At 47.8% G+C, this 26,193-nt stretch overlaps 1 protein-coding gene across 2 annotated transcripts; it reads right to left on the reverse strand.

The window, feature by feature from the left end:
* Window positions 1–853: 853 nt before the first annotated feature.
* Window positions 854–24,701, reverse strand: POMGNT2 (protein O-linked mannose N-acetylglucosaminyltransferase 2 (beta 1,4-)). Of its 2 annotated transcripts, XM_063602282.1 has the most exons (3): window positions 24,394–24,646; window positions 9,085–9,201; window positions 854–3,158 (listed from the first exon to the last, which is right to left on the reverse strand). In XM_063602282.1, exon 3 carries the CDS (start codon window positions 3,051–3,053, stop codon window positions 1,311–1,313), a length of 1,743 nt encoding a protein of 580 aa, XP_063458352.1. In that variant the 5' UTR covers window positions 3,054–3,158; window positions 9,085–9,201; window positions 24,394–24,646; the 3' UTR covers window positions 854–1,310. The 2 variants fall into 2 exon arrangements, with proteins under 2 accessions (XP_063458352.1, XP_003809339.1); XM_003809291.5 differs by lacking the exon at window positions 9,085–9,201 and having other exon boundaries at window positions 24,394–24,701.
* Window positions 24,702–26,193: the final 1,492 nt, after the last annotated feature.

Raw genomic sequence — 26,193 nt, forward strand, 5'->3', positions numbered from 1 at the left:
GTTCTCAGCATTGAGCTACAGCCTGAGGCTCTACCTCCTCTCCCCAGCTTCTCTCCCTCTCCCCCTTACAGGAGTCAGACCTGCAGCAGGTCTCCCCAACAATAAAAGGCCAAAAACTCCTCTTTCTTCAGGACAGATTTTATCTTGGGCTAACTTTCTAGCTCTGCTCCCATGGAAGCCAGACAAGCCAGTTAGCTGAACGTCAGGTACGGTATTAGGCCAAACTGCCCATGGGAGTTTTTGACCTCTGATTGATAAGCTACACCTGGGCTGGAAGGACAAAGAATAAGCTATACCATCTGGTAAGAAACCATGGCCTTAGGCTTCCCTAAGTGCAGAAACTCATAACTGGGCATGTCCCTTGAGGAACCCTGGGAACTCTGATTGTGGGTTGTTGAAAACACATTGACTCCTATGGGGCATGGGCTTCTGAATCAAGGTGGCCCTCAGGACTACTGATGTAAGGACTCCTCCTGTGGAAGGGAACTGCTGACATGGCCCTGCTGGCATGCTGAGCATCTCTCTCCATCCTTCTAAGAAACTCTGATGCCAGGTATGATCTGTCCAGGTCTTGCGAGTCTTAATGTCTAGTTGAGCCCCAAAAAAACCCATGGTGGATACAGCTCTTCCTCCCCTCAGCCCTCTCCTACCTACTTCTAGGCTTTTATCCCATGTAGGTGGAACTGTGATATTAGTCCAGCTAGTCAAGATGAAATCCAACCAGCTTGCTCACTTCGCCATCCTGGGCGCTTTCCCATTGCCACGTCTCCCTAGCTAACAATCAAGATTAAAGGGCACCTGGGTTTTGACAACCAGCTCCCCTTCCTCCCATCCAATAAGAAGACTTGACCAAGATGCTTAGAATCATTTAATGAATGTTCCAAACACACCCTTCACTGGGCTACAGGTAAATTTCACTGGGATGGAAGCAGATGAACCACCCAATCAAACAGTACATGATTACTCGGTTTCCAGAAATCTGGATACCAGAAAAACTCAGTAGGAAACATCAGGATCACCTAGCCAGAGGTTCCTTGTGATTCTTTGCTTCCTCCTCTCCTCTTCCTCCTCCCTGCTAAGGAACTTCTCCAGGGGTACAAATGTTCAGGATGGGAGAAGGGGAAGTCAGGTCCCTTATCTCTAGGGCAAAGAGGAGTGCTGTGACACCACACCCCAGAGACAACAAGATGATGTGGAGGCACAGGCCTGCTCAATAAATAGTTCCCAGAAGTCTCCACAGTGGGATTAATGGGCCCAGGGACGCTGAACTGCAGGAGCCACCTTCCCGAGGCCAGGCTGTGGCCTGCTCGCTACGTGTTGCACACCAGAACATCTGCAAAAGGTCCCAGGAGGATCTTGTTGAAGATGCAGCGGACCCACACCAGGTAGGTGGTGAAGGGCTTGATGTTCTCAGTGAAGGTGTGGTTCTGCAGAGCCAGGATGTAAGGCACGTAGGTGTTCTCCCCCTGCTCCTGCAGCCACACCTCGTACTTCACCTCCCTCACCTTCAGGTATTTAAGGTTCCATGGGATCTGCCAGGAGACAGTGAGGCGGGCCTCGGAGGCGCCATGCACTGACGCCTGGCACCGTGCCTCCCGCACCTTGCCTGGATATAGGCCGACTGTCCACTTCTGCTTCCGTGGTCCTGGCCGGCCCTTCACCACGCGCCGTATGGTTTGAATGAGGGACGGGATGTCCACCTTGGTGTCCTGGTAGATTCGGAAGAGCCACTCGGGGTTCCGGCAACAGAGATGCCGTGGGACCTCACGGCTTTGCAGGATACGGGCTTGCTCAGCCCGGTCCAGATGGGTGATGCCCCCCTGATCCCAGGGCCGCTCAGGGTGTGTGACTGTGTTCTCTGGCATCATGTTCCGCCAGGCTACATACTGGAGGTCCATGCCAGGCAGCATGGCCAGCGTCTTATAGGGAGTGTAGTGGTCGGGATTGACAGCATATGGGAAGAGCTCTACCACAGTTGCCCCACGGGGCAGGAAGAGGGTGGTGACCAGCTGGGCCCCATGCATGCTGACCAGCATGGAGGCATTGCTGACCAGCCGCACGACATCAGCAAAGGCGTGGTCCTCCAGGGACACTGTCACTGTCTTCATCTGGAACTCCTGGGCCAGTGCCAGCAGCAGCTCTGCCTCATTCAGAATGAGTCTGTTCTGGGTTCGGCTAAAGACCAGAATGTACTCCTCGCCTAGGGGGACTCCTGTGTGGCTCACGTTCAGCTTTTCTGTCATGAACCGTGCAAACTGCCGGATCTCATTGCCTGAGACGAGGATGTTGGCCTTCGGGCCCTGGGGCTGCACAAAGCCATACTGGTACCAGGTAGTGATCTTGGAGAGGCCCACAAAAGCATGGGAGAAGCACAGCAGCCGGCCCAGGGTCTTCAGCTGTGCCCGCAGGAGAGGCTGCTTGGGGCTGAGCAGCTTGTAGAGGTCGAAGTGTGCACCCTCGCCCCAGCCCTCCATGAAGAAGAGCCGTGCCTCGTGGGCCAGGCCGGGAAACTGCCGCAGGGTGTAGAAGAGTGGCAGCAGGTCGTCGTGAAAGACGTGCATGAGGTTGTCGGGGTTGAAGCGGTTGGCGATGAGGGCCACGTCTGGCACGAACACCGGCTTGGGCATGAAGCGCAGGGCAGCAGCAGGCAGCTCCACGAAGTTGAAGTACTGAGTGTTGTGGTCCTCCACGGTGGATAGGTCGAGCAGGGCTGGCTGGAAGCGCCGGGAGCCCAGGTTGGGCAGCATGACAGAGGTGTTGCCATGGAAGAAGATGAACTCCTCAGCCTCGTTGGAGTAGCAGAGCCACTTGAAGCGGCAGATGCGGTCTGTGTGCGTGCGGCCCGTGCACACCATGTGTGTGCCGCCCTCCATCAGGATCTGCAGTGCCTTCGGGTAGTCGATCCTCAGTGCTGGGGCTGGCTCTGTGGCCTGTCGGCCGAGGGCCAGCTCCTCCTCCAGTGTGGCTGCATGCTCACGCAGCCGCACATGCTTCCACAGGACTGCTGCCAGCACCGACACCAGGAGGGCGTTGAACACCGCCGAGAGGTGCATCCTAATGCCACTGTGGGGCCCTAATGAGATGACGGCCACTGGGAAGCACCACAGGCCAGGCGGGCTTCACCCATCCCTATGGGCATCCTGAGAAGTGATGAAAGCCTGCAGGAGGAAAGAAGGAAAAGAAAAAGGAATTGGCAGTCTTCCTGGCATCATTACAAGCTCCTGCTATGTGCCAGGCACTGTAGCTAGGCTCTGTGTGCCCGCAACAGCACTGGATCCTTGCAGCCATTGTGCACATTGGTGATAGGCGTAGTAGATTAGACCATTGTTTAAAATATTCTCTCCCTCCCCATCGCCTCCATGTTGGAAAGTGCATCCCCACACCCAACTTTGGGCTTAGCCATTTAACTTGCTTTGGCCAGTGAGATGTCAGCAGACAGAACATAATCAAAGGTTTGGAAAGTGTTTGGGCTGGCCTTGCCCTCTTTATGACACTGCCATAAGAAGAATGTATTCAGGCTAACTTGCTGGCCCCAAGAGGAGCGAGATACGCATGAAGCAGAACTGCTCCGGCCATGCCCTGTTCTAGTTCAGCTGATCCCTCATGACTGAGTGGGCCCAGCCAAGAGCAGCAGTGCGATCAGCCAAACCCAGCCAAGATCAGCCAACACATAGACATCAGGGCTGAGCAACAGCTGATTAAACATCCCTGAAATTCTGGGGCTGTTTGTGATGAAGCACTGCTGCAGCAAAAGCTAACAAAGAGAGGCCATAGGAAAGACAGGCCATAGGAAAATCCCTTGCAGGGGCCTGACATTCCTGGACTCTGGGTAATGACTTTTCCTTAAATGAGAACAACTGGCATTGGAGATCTGTGAACACTGTTCCCAGGTTGCACACCAAGACCCCAGTATGCCGCCTTTGAGAGACACACACACGTATGGTCAGCTAAGCTTTGCTCCTGCTTAAAGCTCCTTTAGAAATCATGCCTGCTGGCTTTTAGAATCCCTTAGGAGGAGGGTAGAAACTCGTCCCCTCAGTGGTAAGATAATTGTATCTGGGTATCATCATTGAAAAATGTTTTGTGTACTGAGGCAAAAAAACCCAATAGGGTTTTAAATGCCCTCTCCCATATACACACACAGACAGAGAGGCCTGGCTAGGGGTGAGCATTTACTCCCTCTTCTTGCGATACTGTGAAGGGTATCATGCCTGCTCTGGGACCCAAGGATTATTCAGACAGTTGAAGAAGCTCATCTTTTGTGACACAGGAGCAGCACAGGTAACACCTGACACCTGCAGGGCACTGCACCGGGAGGGAGTAGCGGCTCCTTTATTCCCTTGTGGCTAGGTCCTGATGCAATTCCTGCCTCCCTGCAATGAAAAGAATCCAGTCCTTTGACAGAAGAGACCAAGCTTCCTTGGGGCTTTGTTTTGTTCTGTGCTCACTGGCATTCCTGGATTGTGGGCTTCTCTAGCACCACGGTAGAATATATAGGAGGCAAGAAGAAAACCCAGAGAACTCACCATTACGTTGTTCTGTGAGTTCCAGGATCCCTAGCTGGTTCACTCTTTTCTCCACCTTTCAGTCTTCCAATGTTTTATATATAATGTCCAGTATTTTTAGCTATATTAGTAAAAGGGATAGGGATAAATTTGTCTACTCTATTTTGACCAGAACCTGAGGTATCCTTGGCATCCTGCTTTTTTTTAACCAAGCTCCCAGGTGATTCTGGGGTACAAACAGATTTGAGGAAAACCAAGTAGCTCTTAACCAAAGAAGCAGACCATGAATCACATTACCACTTATCAGTTTAAAAGCTTGGAAATGTTTTCGTATTTCTTTTGTATATAAATTAGAGTAGGCTCAATGTCATCCTTATAATCACATCACCATCACTCAGTTGCTTTCTGATACATCTTGAGTCAGGAAGATGAGGATCACCATTTAGCTGGCACAAGAACCCACAACCCCACTGCCTAAGCTGTGGGCAGCAGTGAGCAGCCTACATGTTAGTTACGCCTTATTAATAGCAACAGCTAGTATGAGTTACTGTTCTGCTTTACTTCACTGCAAAATATCTTTTGGGTTTCAACAACACCTGTATGCCCATAGGAGTATGCCATGCATGTGACTCTTCCCTATCACGTACTATGGGGGAAAGACAAAGGGCCAAACGTTGCAGCCGGAACCCTGCAGAACTTCAGATCAGGTCTATCACTTTGCTGTGTGACACTGGACATGTTACTATGCCTCTCTGGCTCCTGGATGCCTGGATGATCAGATAAAGCATCACGCTGACCTGGGCTTCTCACCTGTTTAGCAATAAACTATGAAGCAGGATGCCAGCAATAAACATAAGCCCAGCTAAGCCAGGATACAAAGGAGTGGCTTCATTTTTTGTTCTCAGAAGGGAGAAAGGAAAGGTGACTCCCACTCAGGCAATCATGTCTACCCAGAACCTTAGAAGATGACCTTATTTGGAAAAAGGCTCTTTGCACAGACAATTAGATAAGAATCTTGAAATGAGATCATACTGGATGAGGATGGGTCATAAATCCAATGTGACTACCCTTAAAAGAGACAGAAAAGGACACACGGAGAAAGAGAAGGCCATGTGAAGATGAAGACGAGACTGGAGTGATGTAGTTATAAGCCAAAGAACCAGCCCGGATGACCAAAACCATTAGAAGCAAAATAGAAGAAAGGAAGGATTCTCCCCTAGAGCCTTCAGAGGGAGCATGGCCCTGCTGACACCTCAATCTTAGACTTCTGGCTTCTAGAACTGGGAGAGAATAAATTTCTTTCATTTTAAGCCACTAAATGTGTGCTAATTTGTTGCAGCAGCTCTAGAAAACTAATATAGGGACCATAAGAATTCATTTGAAAAAGGGGTTCTGTGCTCTTAAGAAGGAATTCCACTGCTACAAAGGTTAACAACCACTAAGCAAGTCCTCATTTTATGCAGAGAAGCAATTTGCCCAACGTCACACAGCAAATCAGGAATAAGAATGGAAGTGTTCTAGAACACACCTGCTGCAGCACTGCCTCCCAGTGGGGATGACTAGGGAGACCAGCAGGTCACCAGCAGGCCCAGCTGTGAAGCTTCTGTGTTCAGGTTCTCATGAAGTTAGGACTCCACTTCGCCATCCACCTGCCTAGCTCCACGGCCCAGGCCAGTCTGATATGGATGAGCTGCTTGAACCCTCCTGAGGGGTGGGGAACTTCTATCTAGGACGGTCAGAACACCTCAGTCTTGGGAAGCCAACTCCATACATTAGTTTGACTTGTGGATTTGCTCTTCTGGAGACACCTTTAAAGGTATCACTGATCAATCAGTAGCTATCACATCATCTCCCAAACCAGCCTGGCTCTCAGTTTCCAATGCATTACTGGTTGCAGGTAGCTCCCAGAAGAGGATATGCACTGTCTGGATAAGTTTGAGGATAAAAAGACAGAAAGACTCGGGTTCAAACCCCAGCTCCTCGACCTACTGCATGTCCTTTCTAAACTCAGGCTCCTCATCAATGAAAATGGGGGTACAGTACCCACCTCACAGGAATGTGGAGGTCAGAAATGATGTATAGTTGAATTTTGTGAATGGTGATACTCAACCACTTTTGACTTATAAGAACCACAATTTCATTCCATCAGGTTCAACCTAACAGGTGCAGTATATAGTGGAGCCGAAAATAAAAAGGTTTTAAGGCACCAGATAGCTAATAAAAGGCCACTGGGATATAGACAAAACATTGGCATTTTAAAACATTTTGGACATACGTGGCTGCCTTCATCTGACTCAACGCAAAAACTGATCAGTGGTGAGGCAGGCACTGTCACTTTTCATCACAGTCATTTGAAACAAAGGATTTTATAGCTAAGCAGGAGAAGATTCCTTCCAAAGAAGATGGAGACTGACCAGACAGTGAACGCTGTCACTATGTCATTGGTGGCACCTTGGGCCTGGTCAGTTGCCAACCCTCTGCTTCTTGGGCATCCAGGTCGAGTGTACTGACAGACGACATAATGGACACTGTTGCTTCCCCCAGCAGCCACTGCCCTCTTCCTTTTCCTAACAACATCCCTAGTGTGCCCAGAAAGCCACCCTCCTGCTGACACCCACGAGGCTCAGAGAAGCTCAGACCTTGCACCTCAGGTGGACTGTCAGCAGAGCCTACTTCTTGGGCCAGTTACTGGCCCGGCCGTGGCAAAGTTACCTGAGTGGGACCAATTCAGCTGAGGAATGAGGTGTCACATGCCATGTTCCTACCCACTGGACAGAAAAAGAAGGTGTTGTCCCAAGGCTGCTGGCTGCCATCTGCTGACCATGCGGAAACCAGCTTGAGGCAAAGACAGTGCCTAGGACGGCATGGCCAAAGAGATACAGACGACCCTGGTGACATCTCCAAGCCCCATCTCTGGACATCCTGCTGTGAGAAATGGTAACTCCTCATTGCTGAAGCCAGGTTGGGTTGGGATTTTGGCTTCCCACAGCCAGAACATTCCAACTGGTATGGAGGGAGAACTTGTTTGCAAAGTGTCATGCATGAGGCAAACATGCAGGGTCTGGCTGCATCTCCTGTTTCTGAGCTCTGTGCTCTAGCTTAGGGGGATTATTTGGCATCAGTTTCCCCTGGACTCTTCTATAACTTGGGTAAATGAAGCCCCCTCCCTAAGAAACCTTTTCATGAGACATGAAAACAATCAAATAGAGGATCTGCGACAATTTTCTATACAGGTGCCACCTGCCAGTAGGGAATGAGAACTAAGGCCACCAAAGTGTCACAGCACGGGCAGAAGGTGGGCTTCAGTGAGCCCTGCAGGCAGGAAGTACCAGACCCCTCCTGAGGAGCAAACAAGTCCTCTGGTGTGGCTGTTTCCTGGAGCTTTCAGAGGGACAGAGATGTGATATCTGAACAGTACAAAGGCAGGGGCTAGGAGGCAGTCCAGGGAATGTGACCCAAGGACACCACACAATCCAGTCTGGTTGGAATGGATGGTTCACAAGGAGAAGTAGAGAGAAACTTAGAAAAATCAGCTGAGGGTGTGATGCCAGATCAAGGAGTTTGAACTGTATCTTATAGGCAATAGGGAGCTATTATAGGTCTTGGAGCAGAGCAGCCTGGAGGTTCTCTGGGAGAACAGAGGTAGAAAAACCAGTTAGGGGCTCCCAAGCTCAGAGTCTCCCCATTTAATACAGGAGAGGAGAGCCTGAGTGTTAGAATGGGGGGCCTAGAAGAGAGCGCACAGAGGAAGCTGGTGGGTCACACTCTGCATGAAGTGGGCACAGGAGCATGTTCCTGATGGCAATTCGAGTCCCAAAGTCTGCAGATGATTTAAATTTAAATAAATTCTGACGAACTCAAAGCTCATCCTTTAATAAAACTTCCACTCATTCACATCTTAATGGACCTTCTTGGTGGTGAGAGAAGAGGATAAAGTCACAGCTATGTTGAGGGCCCTGCAGAAAGGAGAATATAGTGGGGCCCTGACTTCATGTCCTTCATTCAGGTCTTCAAGGCTCTTGTGGAACACGGGCTGAGAACTTCTGGGCCAGCCACAGGTGAGAGGCCAGAGCTCTGTGGCTGCCTTCTTAGCTGGGTTTTAACATCACCTCCAGTCAGCCTTGTTCATCTCTAGGGGAGTGTCCCTGTGAGCCTAGAAACCCTGCAGCTGAGAAATCTAATTAAACTCAGTGTTTCCTCAGTCTTTTCCAACCCATACATCCATTGATAATAAAGAGAAACTCTCTCATGCCCCAAACTGACCTGTAAAGTTCAGTATCCCCTTCTCCCTCATTCATAAGACTCTCTTCTGCAAAGTCTGCTCCTCAAGACCAGTGGATTCTATCAAGCTTTACTTTCTGAAATCGGTATTTTATATCAACATCTATCTCTATATTTTACTTTTCAATGTAAAATTATATCACTGCACATGTTCTTTCAAATAGGCATGCCCCCAACTGGACATTCTCCATACAACCCCACCAACTAAGAACTACTGTGCTGAACTACATTAAAGTGCTGATATGACCATTTTTGACCAGTGTCCCATGGTCCTGCCATAAGAACCAACTATCCTTACCACCACCATGGTATGGACAGTTCTTCTCAAGAGAGGACACCTGCGTGCCCAGTAAGACATGCCCTCAGCTGGAGTTCCGACATCTGATCTCTAGGAGGAAAGAGGAGAAGCCAGGAGCTAGAAAGAAACCAGAAAGAGGGAGAGTTCATTGACATTTGAGGTTAGGAGAAGAAAAAAAAATGATAAAATAAGAAAAGGGACAAAAGGTTTAAAAAGAGAATGGAAAGACAGCAAGGAGAGACTGTCTTACCAGGGGGTGGAAGGGAGACCACCCTGAGATCCTCAGCTCAGATCTAGACCAGGGAACTGAAGAGGAACTCACACTGGGGTGGCAGGGAGGAAGGCACCAGGGAGGAACATGAGCAGGAGGAACAGTGGGAATATTTGTGAGTGTTTACCCTAAAGGAATGACTGGACTGGCAGTTGTAAGAGGAACTATGTCAAACACAGTTCAAACACTTTTTGTATACACAAAATATCAAGGTGCTAATTTCAGACACTGATTCTCCTCCCACAAAGTATCTAGTGATAACTGTCATAGCTAAGGAAATGGTTGGAATTATAGGCGTTCCTAGTTCAGTTCACCAAGAGGGCCTGGAAGCAATGACAGTGCAGTAGCAATCAGTATACCCAGCACCCAGATCTGTGTTTCTAAAAATCTTTCTCTACAAAAAGGAACCAGAGCTCCTTGGAGAAACGGTTTATTCCAGGGCTAGGGCAGGGAAAGTACAAGACAAGCTTGGAACATTTTGTAGTGCCAGAATGTAAAAGTATTAAAAAAAAATGATGGGGAGACAGTGAAAAGGCACAGGAGCCAGCATGAAAGAGCTCCCAACAGCTAAATCTTGGATAATTTTAGTACCAAAATTAAAAAGTAATAGTAATGAATTATAACCCATAGAATAAAATATCCACGAGTCAATATTGATATGAATAAATAATTAGGAGAGAAAGGACAGCTCTTCCTTAGAGAATTCCAATTAAAAAATGTAGAAGCAATCATGGAAATAGATCACCATTTGGCAAACATCACAGTAATAACTGTTGCAGGCAAGATCTGCTGATAGATGCTAAAATTAGTGGGTGAAAAAGTATGATGAGAGGATATTTGCATAGTCTCAAAGATTCTTCCCATGAGGTGCATATTAATTACAAAGGTAAAAATAGAAACTACAGTAGAGAAGCCTGGCAGACATGCCCTGAACCAAGTAATCAAAATTAACATCACCTGTAATAACCTATTGACGTAATGTACCCCTTTATATGATGCACTGAGACAAGACCTCACTTCTGTGGTTTTCTTGCCCAAAATGCGTAACTTCAATCTACATTTCTAAATGGGGATCCGTGATTCTCGCTCCAGTTCTAGCTCTGAATAAGGTCTGTAGGTTAGCTAATAGAGAAAACCTTAAACCCAATTTAAGGGATGTTCTACCAAATACCTGGCCAGTACTTGACAGGGCTAAGGTCATAAAAGACAAGGGAAGATGGAGGAGCTGCCTCAGATTGGAGGAGACTAAAGAGACACAGCAACTTAATGCAGTGTGGGATTCTGGTTTGCGTCCTGGACCAGAAAGGGAATATTAGTGGGACGATTTTGAATAAGGTCTGCAGTTTAATGTGTTGTGTGAATTTCCTGGTTTTGATCATTACATTGTGCTCTGTAAGATGTTAATAGTAGGGGAAGTGGGGAGAAATGGTTTATGTAACTTTTTTGTAAGTCTAAAATGTATTCAAAATAAAAAAGTTATTTTAAATTATCTATTTTTCAAATAAATTAGATAAGAAACATGAGTTTTTATTTTGTTTTGTTTTTTTGAGACAGGGTCTCACTGTGGCCTTGCCCAGGCTACAGTACAGTGGCATGATACCAGCTCACCGCAACCTCAAATTCCTGGGCTCAGGCGATCCTCCCATCTCAGCCTCCCAAGTAGCTAGGAGTATGGGCACGGGCCACCAGCCTGGCTAATTTTTAAATTTTTTGTAGAGAAAGGGGTCTGGCCATGTTGCCTAGGCTGGTATTGAACTCTTGTCCTCAAGCAATCCTCCTGCCTCAACCTCCCAAAGTGTTGGAATTACACGTGTGAACCACCAGACCCAGCTGAGAACATGAGTCTCTATAAATATTAATGACATGTAAAATGACATGAACGTGGTTTGCTCTAAAATCCTCCAGCAAACAAAGTAGACAGACAGAACCCAACAGGGGGATACTGATCACTGTGGAAGATGGTGGAGTTCTTTATATATTTGTACTCTTTTGTGTTTACTTGACAAAATAAATAAGTTAAAAAGGAAACAGTAAAGAATTAAAGAAATCACTATTTATAAATTACAAGAGAATTCTGAAGAGTAACAAGAAATAAATCGATATTCAGGAAAAACAAAACTAGGCCCTCTCTGGAGAGATGGGAGGCAGATGCATGCCCTATGAGCTGATGCACATTTTGCCCGGATCAAAGAATAGCTTCCAACAGAAGCTAAAGCCAAAACAGACAAACCCAGGGAATATCAGCTAGAAGAGAGGAAAGACTTACCTCCAACATGAGTGGGCATCTCAGCCACCAGGCATCATCTCTCTAGTGATCATTCTGCCACCTGCCCCTCTCTTAGGCAGAATTGGCAGCAGGTGGGGATATGGGGCAGTGGCTGCAGGCAGGAGTCTAGGGTCCACATCTGGACCTGGCTGACTGTACATGCAGTGGCCAATCCCAGCAAAGCACTGAGATCAGGGCCTTAGGGCAAAGCTCATAAACCAGGAAATATGGGTGGGGGCCTTGTGAGGCAAACTAGCAACTAAGCAGAGACCAGCCTTTGAGACTGGAGGACATGGGGGCTGCTTCTAATTAGCTGCTAAGTCTTCCCAATCCCCCAGTCCCTAACCCCTCCCAACTCCATCCTCCTATCCCCACTCTCAGGCCCTGCCAGAATAGTGTTGATGGAAGGCAGGACAGACTGGCCTGCATGGACCTGTGCTGGGCATTTCAGGTTTCTGAGTTACCCTTCCAAGGGGAAAATGGGAAGAAAGTTTTGCTGGGGATGGACAGAGCAACATTCTGCTAGAAACAGCATGGTGGTTAGAGCATAGGTCCTGGAGTTCTGATTGCCTGGGGATTTCTACCAACTTTACCACTTATGAGCAGGCAGCCTACACCGCTGTCTGATGAATACCCCACTCCCATACCCCCCAGGCAGGTTAGCTTTGAGACATGTTCTACACTGGCTCCCAGGGTTCCCCAGTGGGATTAAGTCCCAGGGTTACCCACTGGTAACAAGCGTGACACACATACTTTTTGGCTGCCTTCCCTTCCCTCTCTCACTTTCTCACTCCCCATTCATGTTTACGAGTCTATTGGGACTGAATACAAATCATCTACTTGTTAAAGAATCCTTGTCTTAGGATCTCAGGATCTGCTCCTGGGAGACTTAAAAAAAAATAGATCTAGTCCTGAATCCAGAGGAGAACCTTAATAAACATAGATATTACTGTATTTTGTCACTATGGAGACATGGAAAGCCACCCTTGCACTTCTACCTACTGTGAATTAGGTAGCCAAAGTGTGGTAGTAGGAAGCCAACAAGCAATTGGGCAGTCAGTGGTCACTACAAAACACTGTCAGTCTATTTCCCACACTCCTGTGGCACCTGCCCCTCCTCCCAACAACCTGCATAAGCCAGCCAAACTGAAGGATCATGCAAAATCTTCAGGAAGGTTTTCAAAAGACAACAGATGGAGGCAAGGAGTACATTAATCGGATCTCCAGCCCTAAAGAAGATAAAGAGGCCTTTCCCCATCACCACATCGAAATGTTCCTGGATAATAAACACACAATTCTCTAGGAGGAAAATTCACAATGTTGGAGAATAACTGGGCCAAGTTGCTTACTGGGCAACAGACCCAGTGATTTCCCCTTTCTCCAGGCCAATTTTCACTGCTGTGGGGCTATCACAGCCTGGAGAGGCTGCCAGTCTCACTGACAACAGAACAGCAGCAAGGAGGCAAGGGAAGTGAGAGAGCCCAGGTGGGCCTCCTTGGCCTTAGAGACTGAAGAGACTTGGAGCTAAGCTGCTGTCTTCCACAGGACTGCAGCCTGGTCTGACTGACGCTGTCTGCTTGGTCCTGATGTCTGACTGTTCAGGGAAGTCTGTGCACCAACTGCCTCCCCAGGGCACTAGCGACAAAGGGATAAGAATTCTTTCAGACTGAAGGCCTCCATGCCCCACTTCATCTGTCTCCTGGCTCTGCTGAAATGTGCAGGGGCCAGGATCCCAGCATCACAAGAAATATGACTGTGCAGTGACAAGGAACTCCCTCTCAGTTTTAAGCAGCCCACCCTCCTTTGTACACTTACTCTGAGAGCACAAAAGCAGAGCTGGAATGTGCCTCTCCTGCACCTGCTGTCCGTAATCCTGTCCCCAGTGAACCCACTTCTGAGCAGTCATGCAAGCTCACCCTGTCTGCAGTCAGATCTGGCTAGCACCCCAACCTGTTGAGCTCCTGCTACGTCTCAGTGCTATGCTAGGTCCCTCACACGCATACACAGCCTTGCTAAATCCTTCCTTACCCCTGCTCAGCAGGGTGGTGCACTTTGTCTCCATTTTCCATCCAGAGAGAGGCTCAGAGGCTGAACCATGTGTCAACAGTCCAGGATTCAACACCAAGCACGTCCACCTGTGCTGCCTCTCAGAGACAAGGGCTGCCCAGATGGAGTCTTGCCATGAGGAGGTGAGAGGTGGCACTTGGAGGCATGGGCCTCCCAGGATAATACATTTTGTCTCTACTTAGTGCCTTCCTGAAAACAGAGGCTGATTCTTTAGGATGTGCGGGTGGGCATGAAGGTCCAATGGTCACTGATGCAAAGGACCCCACTGCCCTCTGGGCTTACAGAGCCTCCAATGAGATGGGATCCGTACAGGACAGATGGTCTTTGACATGAGCCATTCCACACAGAGGAATAAAAAACAGATCAGCCCTTTTCCTGCTTGGGCAAGGACATGACAGGTGCCCTAACAAAGCGTCCTCCAGCCTTGCCCCTGCTCCATGCCAGGACAGCTGCATGCTTCAGTGCTTCTCGGCTGTCTTGCCCTAAAGCGTTCCTCTATGTACTAGCCCCAACCCTATGAAGTATCATTATTCCCTATTTTTAGATGAGGAACCGGAGGTTGAGGAGGTTGAGTGACTTGCCCAAGGTTACAACAGGTGTGAAGCTTAGGTCTTAACCTAGTGTTCTTGGACTCTAAAGACTGTGTTGAAAACCACCCTCAAGATACAGAAGATCCAGTCTTCATTAAAGTGGGGCAAGGGGCAGAGAAGAGAAAGAAACACCTCAGACATTCAGAGGACTCAATCAGGGAGGAGCGAGCCCAAATAAGGGCACGCACATCCCACCCTACTTTGCAGCCCAGTCCCCTCCTGGACCCATGACAATGACCAGAGAATGCCACTGGCTGACCAGCTGAAAGTCATCAGGCTATGGGGCAGGGAGAAGGGAAGATGAGTGAATGCTGGGTGGATGTGATCACAGTGCTCAGTGGTGAAACTCTTGAAGGAGACAAAAGGGCTTCAAAGGGGACCCAACAAAGGATCAAGGGATCCTTATTTGTTTGCTTTCCTTTAGAAAAGCGGAGGTAGTCAAACTAGGAAAAGCTGCCTCTTCCTATCACTCCTCTTACTCGTGCCCTAAGCGGAGTTTTGGCCCCTCCACTGCTCTGGGACCAGCAGCTGATTCCCGTGCTGTAACTCCCAACCCATCCTGCTACCAAGGATCCAATCGGCACCTAAAACTGATTCCCAGATTACCAACAACTATTAAATATGAACCCACTCTTACCTTGAAAAACACACTCAAAATCACCAGCCTCTAACACTTTATGTTCCAGGCAGTATACTGAACACTGTAGGTATATTTTCTCATTCAATCTTCAAACCAACATTAAGAGGCTAACACTATTTCTATTACTCCATTTTATAGATTGGGACACAGAGGCTGGGAGAAGCTAAGTAAATGTGTCCAAGTCCCTCAGCATGTACAGAATGGAGGCAGGATCTGAACATGGATTCTAAGCACTGTCTTATGCTAATAGCCCAGGCACCATTTGGACCTCACCTTCTTGGCATTCCAGGGCCACACAGACCAGGGTACTCCAACACCACCATGTTTATCTGCCTCTGCCTCCTCTACATTTGGTACCAAATTTAGAGACCAACTGGAGTGGGGAACAAAGGGCTTAGTGGCTCAGCCAGGACAAAGCATGATAAAACAAAAATTTTTTCAAAAGAAAGAGAAAAAAGAAATCAACAAGAGATTAAAAACATGCCTAGAAAATCCCTTTAGAAACTGAGGCAGACAGGAGGAAGCTACCAATTCACTCCCTCAAACCACTTTACTAAGCTCCCAAGAGCAGTTAAATGTTATCAGATTCCCAGACTTAGTGAATCCTCCTTTCTAGGATCCCAGCTGTTCCGAGCATTAGAGGATAATGTCAAAAATGCTGTTGCAACTGCAGACCCCAGTAACAGCTGGGCAGGTGGGGTGGGGCCACTTGCCTTGGGGAGCTCACCACGTGAGGGTGGTCATTGGTGCTGGGTGCAGGCTGTACTTCTGGGGGCCCTGGCCAGCCCCAGACACGGGCACAGAAAAGCCCATAAGGGCTTTAAGGTTTGATAAGGAGTAAAAGCTCCAGGAATTCTGGGCCCAGAGTAGGAGGTGCACACTCACATGCCTGCTAGGGCCGGAGCCAATGGAGAAAGTAAAGCTGAGGGTGGGCTGTGTGACCTGGAGACAGAACACCTAATGCCAGCTGATGAGAGAATGGCGGGAAAGCAGCCTGGTGGTACCTATCTGTATCAGTCTGCTTGGGCTCCCATAACAGAATACCAGACTGAGTGCCTTAAATGACAGAATTTTCTCACAGATCTGTCAGGGTTGGTTTCTGGTGAGGCTTCTCTTCCTGGCTTGTAGATGGCCTCTTCTCTGTGTGGTGGGGAGGGAGGAGAGGGGCAGGTGAGCAAGGGGGAAAGGGAGGGAGAAAGGAAGCCGGGAGAGGGAGGTGGGGAGAGAGAGAAACACTCTGATCTCTTTTCCTCTTCTTATAAGGACACCAGTCCTATCAGATTAGGGCCCCACCCTTATGACCTCATTTAAGCTTCATTATTAGGATGATCTATCTCTAAACACAATCACAGGAGGGTTAGATCTTCAACATATAAATGGGGGGAACATGATTCAGTCCATAGCAATACTCTTCTGATTTTCCCAGAGAAGCAAAAATCTATTTAAAATGTGAAATGTCCTCATTTGTAACTTCTGGCAATTATTCAAATTGAGTGAAGACAACGTGCACCAAGGCCTGGGGCTGCTGGCCTCATGGTTGCCAGTTAAAAACGGATGCTCATTTGCAAGCTCTGGTCTAAAGCAAATCCCCTGTCCTGCTGGCCTCACCATGGCCTGTGCCCGGGTTCCCAGTTTTGTGACTGCCAGAACCAGCAGCTCACCGGTCACTCCTCCACAAGAAGGGTTACAGAGGTGGAGGGACCAGACAGCCAGCACCTGCCAGACCCAGGCTGCAGAAGATCAGGCAGGGCCCAGGCCAGGAGGGGGTTAGCAACGGTGCAGAAGGTTTTATATTTTACTTTCACAGCAATTTGACTTTTAAGGATTGTTCACACTTCCAATTGAAAATTATAGAAATCTTATTTTGTCACTGAAAAGTGTTTTTGTCCTAAATGCAGCCTGAAGTACTAGTGCTAGATTGTGGAAGCTTTCAGTCCTGTATTGATTTGTTGTCTTACATGTTGTGAATTAGTAAGGAGTAAACATGTTTCACTAACTCAAGCTTATCCTCAGAATGATCTCTTTCCCCCTCCTTTTTTTTTGGTTATCTGAAGTAGTATATGGAACTGGTATTAATAAGATAATGCTTACATTTGCTCCTAAATTAAATATTAACCTAATGCTATTGATAAATTCAGGCATTTATAGATCAGGTTTTCTGACCAAGGTATTTATCCTTTGGCAAAATCTTGGCAGTCTGAGTGGTTCTTGCAAAACTTAACACATTTAATTATCAAGGCATATTTAACATTTAGTTAAGGGCTCACTTTCTTAGATTAAAACTTTGACATGGGTAGTATCTTCTTGCTTTAGAATAAAGAGCAAAGCAAAGTCAAAGCTGGAGACACTAATCCACCATCAATAGCTGATGACTGTGACTATATTGCCTTATCAATAGAAAAGGAACCCCTTCAAAGCAGGAAAAACTCCAACAGAATTCAAGTCTGTACTACTTTGGTGAGAAGGGTGATGTCAGTCTTTGCTGAGGATAAACCAAGGCTTGAGTGTGGGGCAGGACGTTCGGCCTTCCACCAGCTCATATGCAACCCTCTCACCAGTTTTCAGCCTCCAAATAACGCAGAAACCTTTGCTTGCCACACAGCCTGCCATGTCATCTGGCTTTTGCTTAGCACAAATGGGTCACCTGGAAGTGACATGTGCCTGTATTGGTCCTCTCTGGCATCACTGTGTACCAGTGTGGTCATAAATGGGGATGCAAACAGGGAACAGAACGGTGGGAACCTCTGTTGTGTGGCTCACAAAGGTAATGGAGAACACGCCTACACCAGGTTTTCTAGGTGGAACTGCAAAATCAAATGAAAACAATTCTTACAGGGAATGCTCAGACCCCAGTGTGTACACAAATCCAGATGGACCCTCAGGCCCAATTTGAGAGGGTTGAACTGATCAAGAGAGCCAAAAACACCCAGTATAGGAAGCATAAAACATTCACAAAGAAACACAAGGAAGTGTGCACAACAAGAGATCATCCAGGGAAGCTGGCTGGAGGGTGGGTGAGTTTTGAGCAAGTTTTTGGAGGTGTTTTGGTGGTGATGGAGGATAAGATGAGCATCTCTGTTATGTGTCTACATGTCCCAATTACTCATGACTGCTACAAATCTGTCTGCAGCAAGCATCACTGTCTAGTTCTCACAAATGTCCAGCAAACCATGAGGCCTCCAAGCCATGGGCAGTGATGGCCAGGCCCAAAGCCATGTGCAGTTCAGTGGGCACTGCATACCCAGACAGGTAAAGGTCGGGGAGCCCAGGTTGTGGGGCAGGCACAGAAGTGCCAGGGAAGGCAGGAGATAAAGCTGCCAGGAGACCTGGGTTTCAACAGTAGAGCCCTATGGGCTCAGGTGACTACTTGCAAAGCCTTCTGCAGGGTGACGCTTTATGGCAGCCAGGTCCCTGCCAGACACCCAGGGACCCTGAGATCCCACATCAGCAAGCAGAAGGAGGTGACAGAATTAGGCTGAGTTTTCCTTTGGTCTCATTACCACCATGTCACCCTCAACTCCTCCCTTTCCTAATAATAATGATATTATTATAGCTAAGATCTACTGGCCAATCACTAGGTGCCAGATTCTTCACTTTGCAATGATAATCTTTATTTTATAGATGGTAAAAATCAAAGCTCAGAAAGGTTAGAAAGCCAAGTTTACAGAGGAAGCAATGATAAGACTAACCCAGGTAGGCTGGCTACAGGGTCTGCGATCTCCTTCTTTTTATCTGGAAATAATTTTAAATTTACAAAAAAAGTTGCATGTAGAGGACAAAGAACTCTCCTACACTCTTACCCAGATTCACCAACTGCTAATTTGACATCTTTGTTTAATCATTCTCTCTATATGCAGTCAGCCCTCTATATCTGCAGGTTCTGCATATGTGACTTCAACCAACTGTGGATCAAAAATATTCAAAAAAACTTAAAAATACAAAAAAAGTATCAATTTAAAAACAATATAGTATAACAACTATTTACATAGCATTTACATTGTATTAGGTATTATAAAGAATTTAGAGATGATTTAAAGTATACAGGAGGATTGTGTAGGTTATATGCAAATAATGACACCATTTTATAACAGGCACTTGAGCATCCTTGGATTCTGGTATCTGTGGGGGGTCCCGGAACAAGTCTCCCTGAGGAGGGCAACTGTATACAAATTCTCTCTCTTTTCTGAATCATTTGTAAATAAGTTGAAGAAATCAGGCCACTTTAGCACTCAATACTTTAGCATGTATTTTCTAAGAATGAAAACATTCTCTCACACAACAAAAATTAACGAAATGAATATTGATACTATAATGACAATGATATTATTATTAACATATGGTTTCTATTTTCTGGTCCAGAATCCAGTCCAGGATGAAGCATGGTATCCAGTTATCACTGCTCTCTAGTCCCTTCCGATCTGGGGTAGCTTCTCAGTCTATCTTCAACTTATGATCTTGACAATTTTTAAGAGTCAGGGCCAGCTATTTTCTAGTATATTCCCCAATGTCTGATGTTTTCTCATGATTAGGTTCAGGTTATGCATTTTCGTGAGGAATTAGAGTCTGTACAATTAGTCATTAATACGACCCAACCCTATGTGAGTCTTTCTGGGACACTCACCTTGGGGCAGCCAGGATAAGGAAGGACTGAGAACCCCTATACTGTGTAGGATGCTAGAAGGAGTAGGGCCACTTTACTGGAGAAAAGAAGCCCCTGCACCCATGGTGTCTTCAAATACCTGAGTTGCTGCACAAGAGTGAGGCTACTCCTGAGGAGTGGATGCAACCCCTTCTACCTGACTGGACACACATGCATGATGGTGACACGTGCAACCCAAGCCCTAGGCACAAGTGTGGACTGTGGGCACATATGATTCCCATTCTGTCCTGCCCAGCACAGCTGTGCCAGCTGCTCAGGGACCTAGAGTAAGAACTGCAAAAAGAAGTCACGGGGAGGTGGAGCTCAGCATGGTCAGTTGAAGGAAGACTTTTCTAAAGACTAGAGCTGTTTGAGCATGGAGGAATCAGCTACTTTGTAGGGTAGTGAGCCCCTGCCTGGAAGTGGTCTAGCAAAAAACAAAAACAACCCATGTGGACTACTCCACAGCGGGGATAGGGCTGGCCATGGTGTCTTCCAAAGCAGGACTCAGTGGATCCGTGGACCTGTTGTAGCAGTATCACCTGGGATCTGAGAAATGCAGAATCCTGGGCCCCACTTCAGACCTGCAGAACCAGAATCTCTCTGAGATGAGGACCCAGGAACTTGTGTCTTAATAAAGCTTCCAGGTGATTCTTACGTGTGCACAATACTGAGGGGAACTGCTCTGAGGTTCTTCTAACATTTCACAATTTTGCGATACTCAGCAAGGCATTTCTATCTAGCCCAGGTTAAACAACTAATTCAATTGAGAATAACCCTCCCCATAAGTATCAGTAAAGGCTAAATAAATTCTGTCCTAGCTTTTGCTAAGATGATGCATAAGCCTAAGCTCTGGGACAATGTGAGAAGCCCGCCAGACTCTAAGCTCCCTTTTGAGACAAGTCGCCCCAACCCATTCCTTCCCACACAAAGTGCACCATTTGTGGTGTGGGAGTGGCAAGAAACGAGTCCAGGTCTCTTGGCCACAGCTAAATGGACTAAGGATGGAGTCTGGGTCTAAAGCAGCCACCAGTAGAGGACATAGGGAGATGGCCATCCCTGCAGGCCAGCAGAGAGGAGATAGGTCCCCCGAGAAAGAAGCCCCTGAACAGAGCAAATTTGGACAGCATCTCCAGTTCCTTACAATGGCTACTGTGTGACTCTCTTGGAAGCTCTGGGACCCAGCACAACTGTGGCAACTCCAGATGCCACTCCAGGATGTGCCATGATTCCTGCCACAAACCTCCACTGTCAAAGGACCCCGGGGTGTGTTTCATCACTGGGTGTGGCAATACAGCAGACCAGATCCCCAATCCCTTCCTAAGGCTTAGCTCAGGGCTGAGGAGCAACTACACAGCAAAGAAGGGGCCTTCTCTTAGTCTTTTCAGAATGGAGAAAACAGATAAATTTGTAGCATAAGATTGTACCAATGGCAGTCACCACTGGCAGAGTGAAAGATCTGATTCTCTTAGAGGTGCTGGAGTATGTACCAGTGCGGACATGGGAAGCCAGAGAAAACAAAAGGACTTGTCCAGGTTAACTAAGAAAAAAAGGATGTTGGCCTCTGGGTAGGGGATAAAGATGAATGGTCTCACCATCTTACTTTACTGAGCACCTACTATGCGAGAGGCGCTGTCTTAAGCCTTTTTCCTGACCTATTTCATTTAAGCCTCACCCTCCAATGCAGTACCAATATTATCCCCATTTTCTTTTAACATGAGAAAACCAAGTTTTAGTGGAGTTAAGTACCTTGCTTAAGGTCTTAAAGCTCAAGAAGGGGCACCAGGATTTGAACCTGCCTCTCACTAAGGTCTTGTTCTTAGTACTGTGCTCATCTGTCATCAGACTTGGAGGAACACTCAATGGCAGATAAGCAGAGTAGACTGTAGAGCAGTGAGTTTTTATTAGTCAAGGGCAGAGCAGGTGTGGTGGCCCTGGAAATGTAGAACCACAGGCCCTGGACTGTAACTTAGCAACCCAAGGCTTCTTGCTGTAATTCCTCCCCACCCAGCCAGGCAGAGGGTACCCAGCTGTGACAGGTGGCTTAGGGAGCTGTGGCCATTCTCTCACCCTAAGGAGAGTCTAAGTAACATACTAGTGTGATAATTATCCCATGTGCCCTGGTACTGTGCTGAGAGGGTTAAGCCATCAATTTAGAATTACAAAACCACTGCCCTTTAGAGCTACAAGAACCCTTAGAAATGATTTCCTCCAACTCTTTATTTCATAAAAGAGGTCTGGAGAGGCAGTGTGAGCTCTCACAGGCAGCCAGGATTAAAATGGCAGAAGGTTGGCTCTCCTTCTCCTCCCTTATCCACAGCTCAAGGGCTGCTCTCCTTCGCAAAGCAGAGATAAGGCTCAGAGAATTATGCAGCCCCAGAACATTTCCCAGGAGCTAAACGAAGGCATTTCTTCTCATACACAAGCTTCCCAGGTCCCACCCAGCCTGCACCCTCACCCAGCACTGCCCCCTCACCCAGCCCTGCTGTCCAGTGATGAGACCCTAAAGAGGCGACAGGGCTTGCCTGGGCTGCCTCTTCCTAACACCTCCTCCCCTGAACTCACTCAGGGACTGTCCCCTACAGCTTCACCACGCATCCAACACCAGCCACAGAGAGGAAACACACAGCCAGGCTGCAGGGTCCTGCCTCTGACCCACTTGGTGCGAGAAGACTCCCTGCTGCAAGACTGGAGGCTGCCCCAGGTCATAACTGGGCTTCAAGAATGCAAGAACAGCAAGGACGATGGGCAGCAGAGAAGGAGAATTACATGGCACCAGTTCTGGAGCTGGAGATGCCAGGATATGAATTCCCATCCCTGTCACTTAGCAGCTACGTGACCTTAGGCCAATTCTTAACCTCTCCAAGCCGTCACTTCCTGGCTTGAAAAACACAATTATACCTACTTCACAGGGTAGTTTTGTGAATTCAAAGAGACAGCAAAGGCAAAGCACCATGCCTGACAATTATTTTTCTAATATTATTATTAATCGTAATGGTAAAATAACTCCTGTTCACTGGCTTTCACTCTCAGCCAGGCACAGTGCTAACTGCTTTACACGCATTATCTCATTTATTCCCCACTACCTGAAGTAAATGCTATTAATTCAATTTCACATTTAAGAAGGTATGCTTAGAGGCATTAAGTGAATTGCCCCGTGATACACAGCAATTAAGTGGAGGGGTTAGGATTCAAAACCAAGACGGACTCCAAAGCCCATGATGACATTTGCAGGTTCCACCTTTCACATTCATTATTTCATCCAATTTAAGAAACCCTGGGAATCACGTGATTGGTAGGTCCTGGGGGAAAGTATCCCACTGACAACCAAGCTGAGATTGGCAAGGACCCTTGGAATGGGGGATTTGGTAATCTAATTTTCTAGTTAGTGCAATATTTACTAGAAGGCTTTGTTTATTGCTAAATATTTTCTAAAGCAAGGCTCAGAGCAAGAACTTGCCAACTAGCATGCTTACATGGCCACGGTGGGCCCAGCCACCAGCACCATGCCCTCCTTTCTGCTGAAGATCTCCACTCTCCTTCTCGTTCTCGCAGGGGCCCAAGGCTCAGGAAGGAACGTGCTGACCATCCCTGGGGATGAGGGGACCTATGCTCTTTCCTAGCTCTGCAGGGACTGAGATTCCTCAAAATTAATATTGAAAGGATGAGCTGGAAGATCTGCAAGATTCATGAGAGCCAGAGAGGGCAGCTAGTCCCATTAAAGATGAACCTGGACTCCAAGCACCTCTAACACTTTCTGTCGTTAGTCACCACGACTGCTGATACTTGCCACACACTTACTGTTAGACATACTGGGCTGAGGACTTGCCTGGCACTATTTCATCGTCACTGCAACCCCGTGATAAAGGCACTGTACTTTCATCTCCACTTCACAGAGAAAGAAACAGAGGCTAAGAGAGGATAAGTGACTTGCTCAAACACACACCGCTAGTAGCCGAGAACCAAGATTTGAAGGCGGGGCACATATTGTAGTAAACATTTGGTGAATGAAACCTCCTCTGTCTATGCTCTTAGCTACTAAGTCCTATCAAGCTCGCCCCATAACCCTGAAGTCATCCCTTTCCACGCGGAGCCTTGCTTCTCCCCAAGAGTACGCTCTAAGTGTTGGCTGGCAATAAAGTAGGCAGACACTGGTCGCTCTGCACCTGGTGCAAGACTCTGGCCTGAGGGTCACATACTTTAGCAGAGAGTTCCCATCAGTGAGCTGGAGACGGGTTCCTAAACACACACATGGAGTCAGGAGTTCACTGGGTTCCTTCTTCAGAGGCTACTCTGGCACTGCCAAGCAGGCCGTGGCAAGCTCTTACCACCGGACACACATGGTAGGTGCCCTACTGGCCCCCAAGGCGCCCAGGGATCAGCTGCAGGCCTGCCGGGGTTCTGCCTTCAAAGGCAGTTCGGGAGGCCCAGGCCCGCTCCGCGCACCTCGCGTGGCTCCCCACCACCCCCGCCAAATGTGCACCACCCATCACCTCCCAAAGCAAAAGGGCCTGAGGACCCGACGCCAGTGCCTGCCACGAGCTGAGGGCTCGAACTGGCAAGCCCCAGGGCGTTGCCCCGGTCCCCGGCCCCCGGCCCCCGACCCTGAGGGTCCACCCCCGCCCCGCCCACCTCCCGCGCCTCCCTCAGCTCGCTTCACACGTCACCCCTCAGTTCTGCAAACTCTCCTGGCTCCCGAAGGCGTCCTAGAACCTCCCCCTCACCCGGGGCCCGGCACCGCGTCGTCCCCTCCAGGGGGCCGAGGATTCGACACCTCCACTTCAAGTCCCAGGCGGGTGTCGGAGTCCGCTCCAGACCCGAGCGCGCGCGTCTTACCTGAAGCCTGGACTCCGCGGGACGAAGCCACCTCCGCCGACGCGTCCAGGAGGCCCCACCGCGGCGCCGCTTTCCCACCCCGCCGCCGCCCCCGGCGCCAGCTTGTGGCCCAGGAGGCCCAGAAGGCCCAGGCAGCCAGCACAGGTTTGGCCGCGCCGCCGGGTTCGCAGCGACCGCCACCTCCAAGCTCGCAGGTGTCCGCCGTGCGCCTGCCCGGCGGGCGAGCCCGGCGCGGAGCCTGTGCGCCTGCGCAGAGCCGCGAGTTCGGTTGCCCTGGCCCCGGCCAGAACCTTGGCTCGCGGAATCCTGGGAGGTGTAGTTTTGCGTCCGAGGACAGCCCGCGCCGCCACCAGCCTGCGGAATGTTGGGAGTGATAATTTGCGCCCGGAGAGGCTGAGTTTTACTTAGTGTTAGGATTACACAGTTATGGGAGTTCTGGTAATAAATTTAAATGCAAGTTTAACCAACAACCAAATGTCATTGTAAAGTCAAGGTAATTAATACGTTTACATGCTTTAAAAAATTGTAATGCTACAGAGAACTTAGAAAAGCACCAGTCCTCTGCGGCACCGTTCCATTAACCAGCTGTCACCTTATCCCACCGTCCAGTCCTGGCTGTCCAGTCCTCAAGGGCAGCTACTTATGGCTGTGGCATCTGGCATTCCCGCGGATTCTCAGAATATACATATGCCCCTATTTCTTGATTTATGAATTTTAGATCTTTTGACTTCTTTTTTAGATCTCTTGACTTTTTTTGAACTTAAGTCATCGAGAGATGCACCTACCACCACCAACTCCACCTCCATAGAGCTATAAGATTTCTACCTATCGAATTGGGAAAGCCCTGCCTTTAATTTATGATTATTTTAAATTAGCCCAAATGTTAAGGTATTAAGTTGGTAAATTTTTGCAGGGCAATTTGTCAATACAGCCAAAAACCTTTAAAAACATGTAGTCAAAAGCCTCTAACCAAGAAATTCTAATAATTGTGGATGACTGCAAAGGCTGAATAGTGTTGTTTAGATGATAATAAACTGAAAGGCTGAAGTGGTGATATTACTTTCAGAGAGAGTAGAATCGACAGCAAGGAAAATTACCAAGAATAAAAAAGGGATAATTATATAATGATATAAGGGTCAATTCACCAAGAAGACATAATTCTAAATGTGGATACACCTAACGACGTAGGCTTAACATAAATAAATCAAATGATAGAACTATAATTAGAAATAGACAACTCTGCAATTGTAATTGGAAACTTCAGCATCCCTCTCTCAACAACTGATAGAACACTAGACAGAAAGTCAGCAAGGATATAGAAAAGATCAACACTAATACCATCCTAATCTAATTGATATTTACATAATACTTCACCCACCAACAGAATACACATTCTTTTCAAGCAACCTTGGTATATATATTAAGATAAACTGTATCCTGGATCATAAATTTTTAAATATACAGAAGACATTAATATATATTTTACCAAAGTAGTTATACAGATGACAAATAAGGACAGATGTTTATCACTAGCCATAAAGGAAATGCAAATTAAGACTATGCTGAGATATCACCATACACCTATTTAAAACAGCTTAAAAAGGCAGGGCGTGGTGGCTCATGCCTGTAATGCCAGCACTTTGGGAGGCCATGGCTGGCGAATCACGAGGTCAGGAGTTCAAGACCAGCCTGGCCAACATGGTGAAACCTCGTCTCTACTAAAAATACAAAAATTAGCTGGATGTGTTGGTGCGCGTCTGTAAACCCAGCTACTCAGGAGGCTGAGGCAGGGGAGAATCA

Source organism: Pan paniscus, chromosome 2 (genome assembly GCF_029289425.2).
Source record: "Pan paniscus chromosome 2, NHGRI_mPanPan1-v2.0_pri, whole genome shotgun sequence".
In the NCBI taxonomy this organism is placed as follows: Eukaryota; Metazoa; Chordata; class Mammalia; order Primates; family Hominidae; genus Pan; species Pan paniscus.

Coding starts and splice junctions, on each gene's coding strand:
- POMGNT2 (XM_003809291.5), bottom strand. CDS start 3,053: ATGCACCTCTCGGCGGTGTTCAACGCCCTCCTGGTGTCGGTGCTGGCA.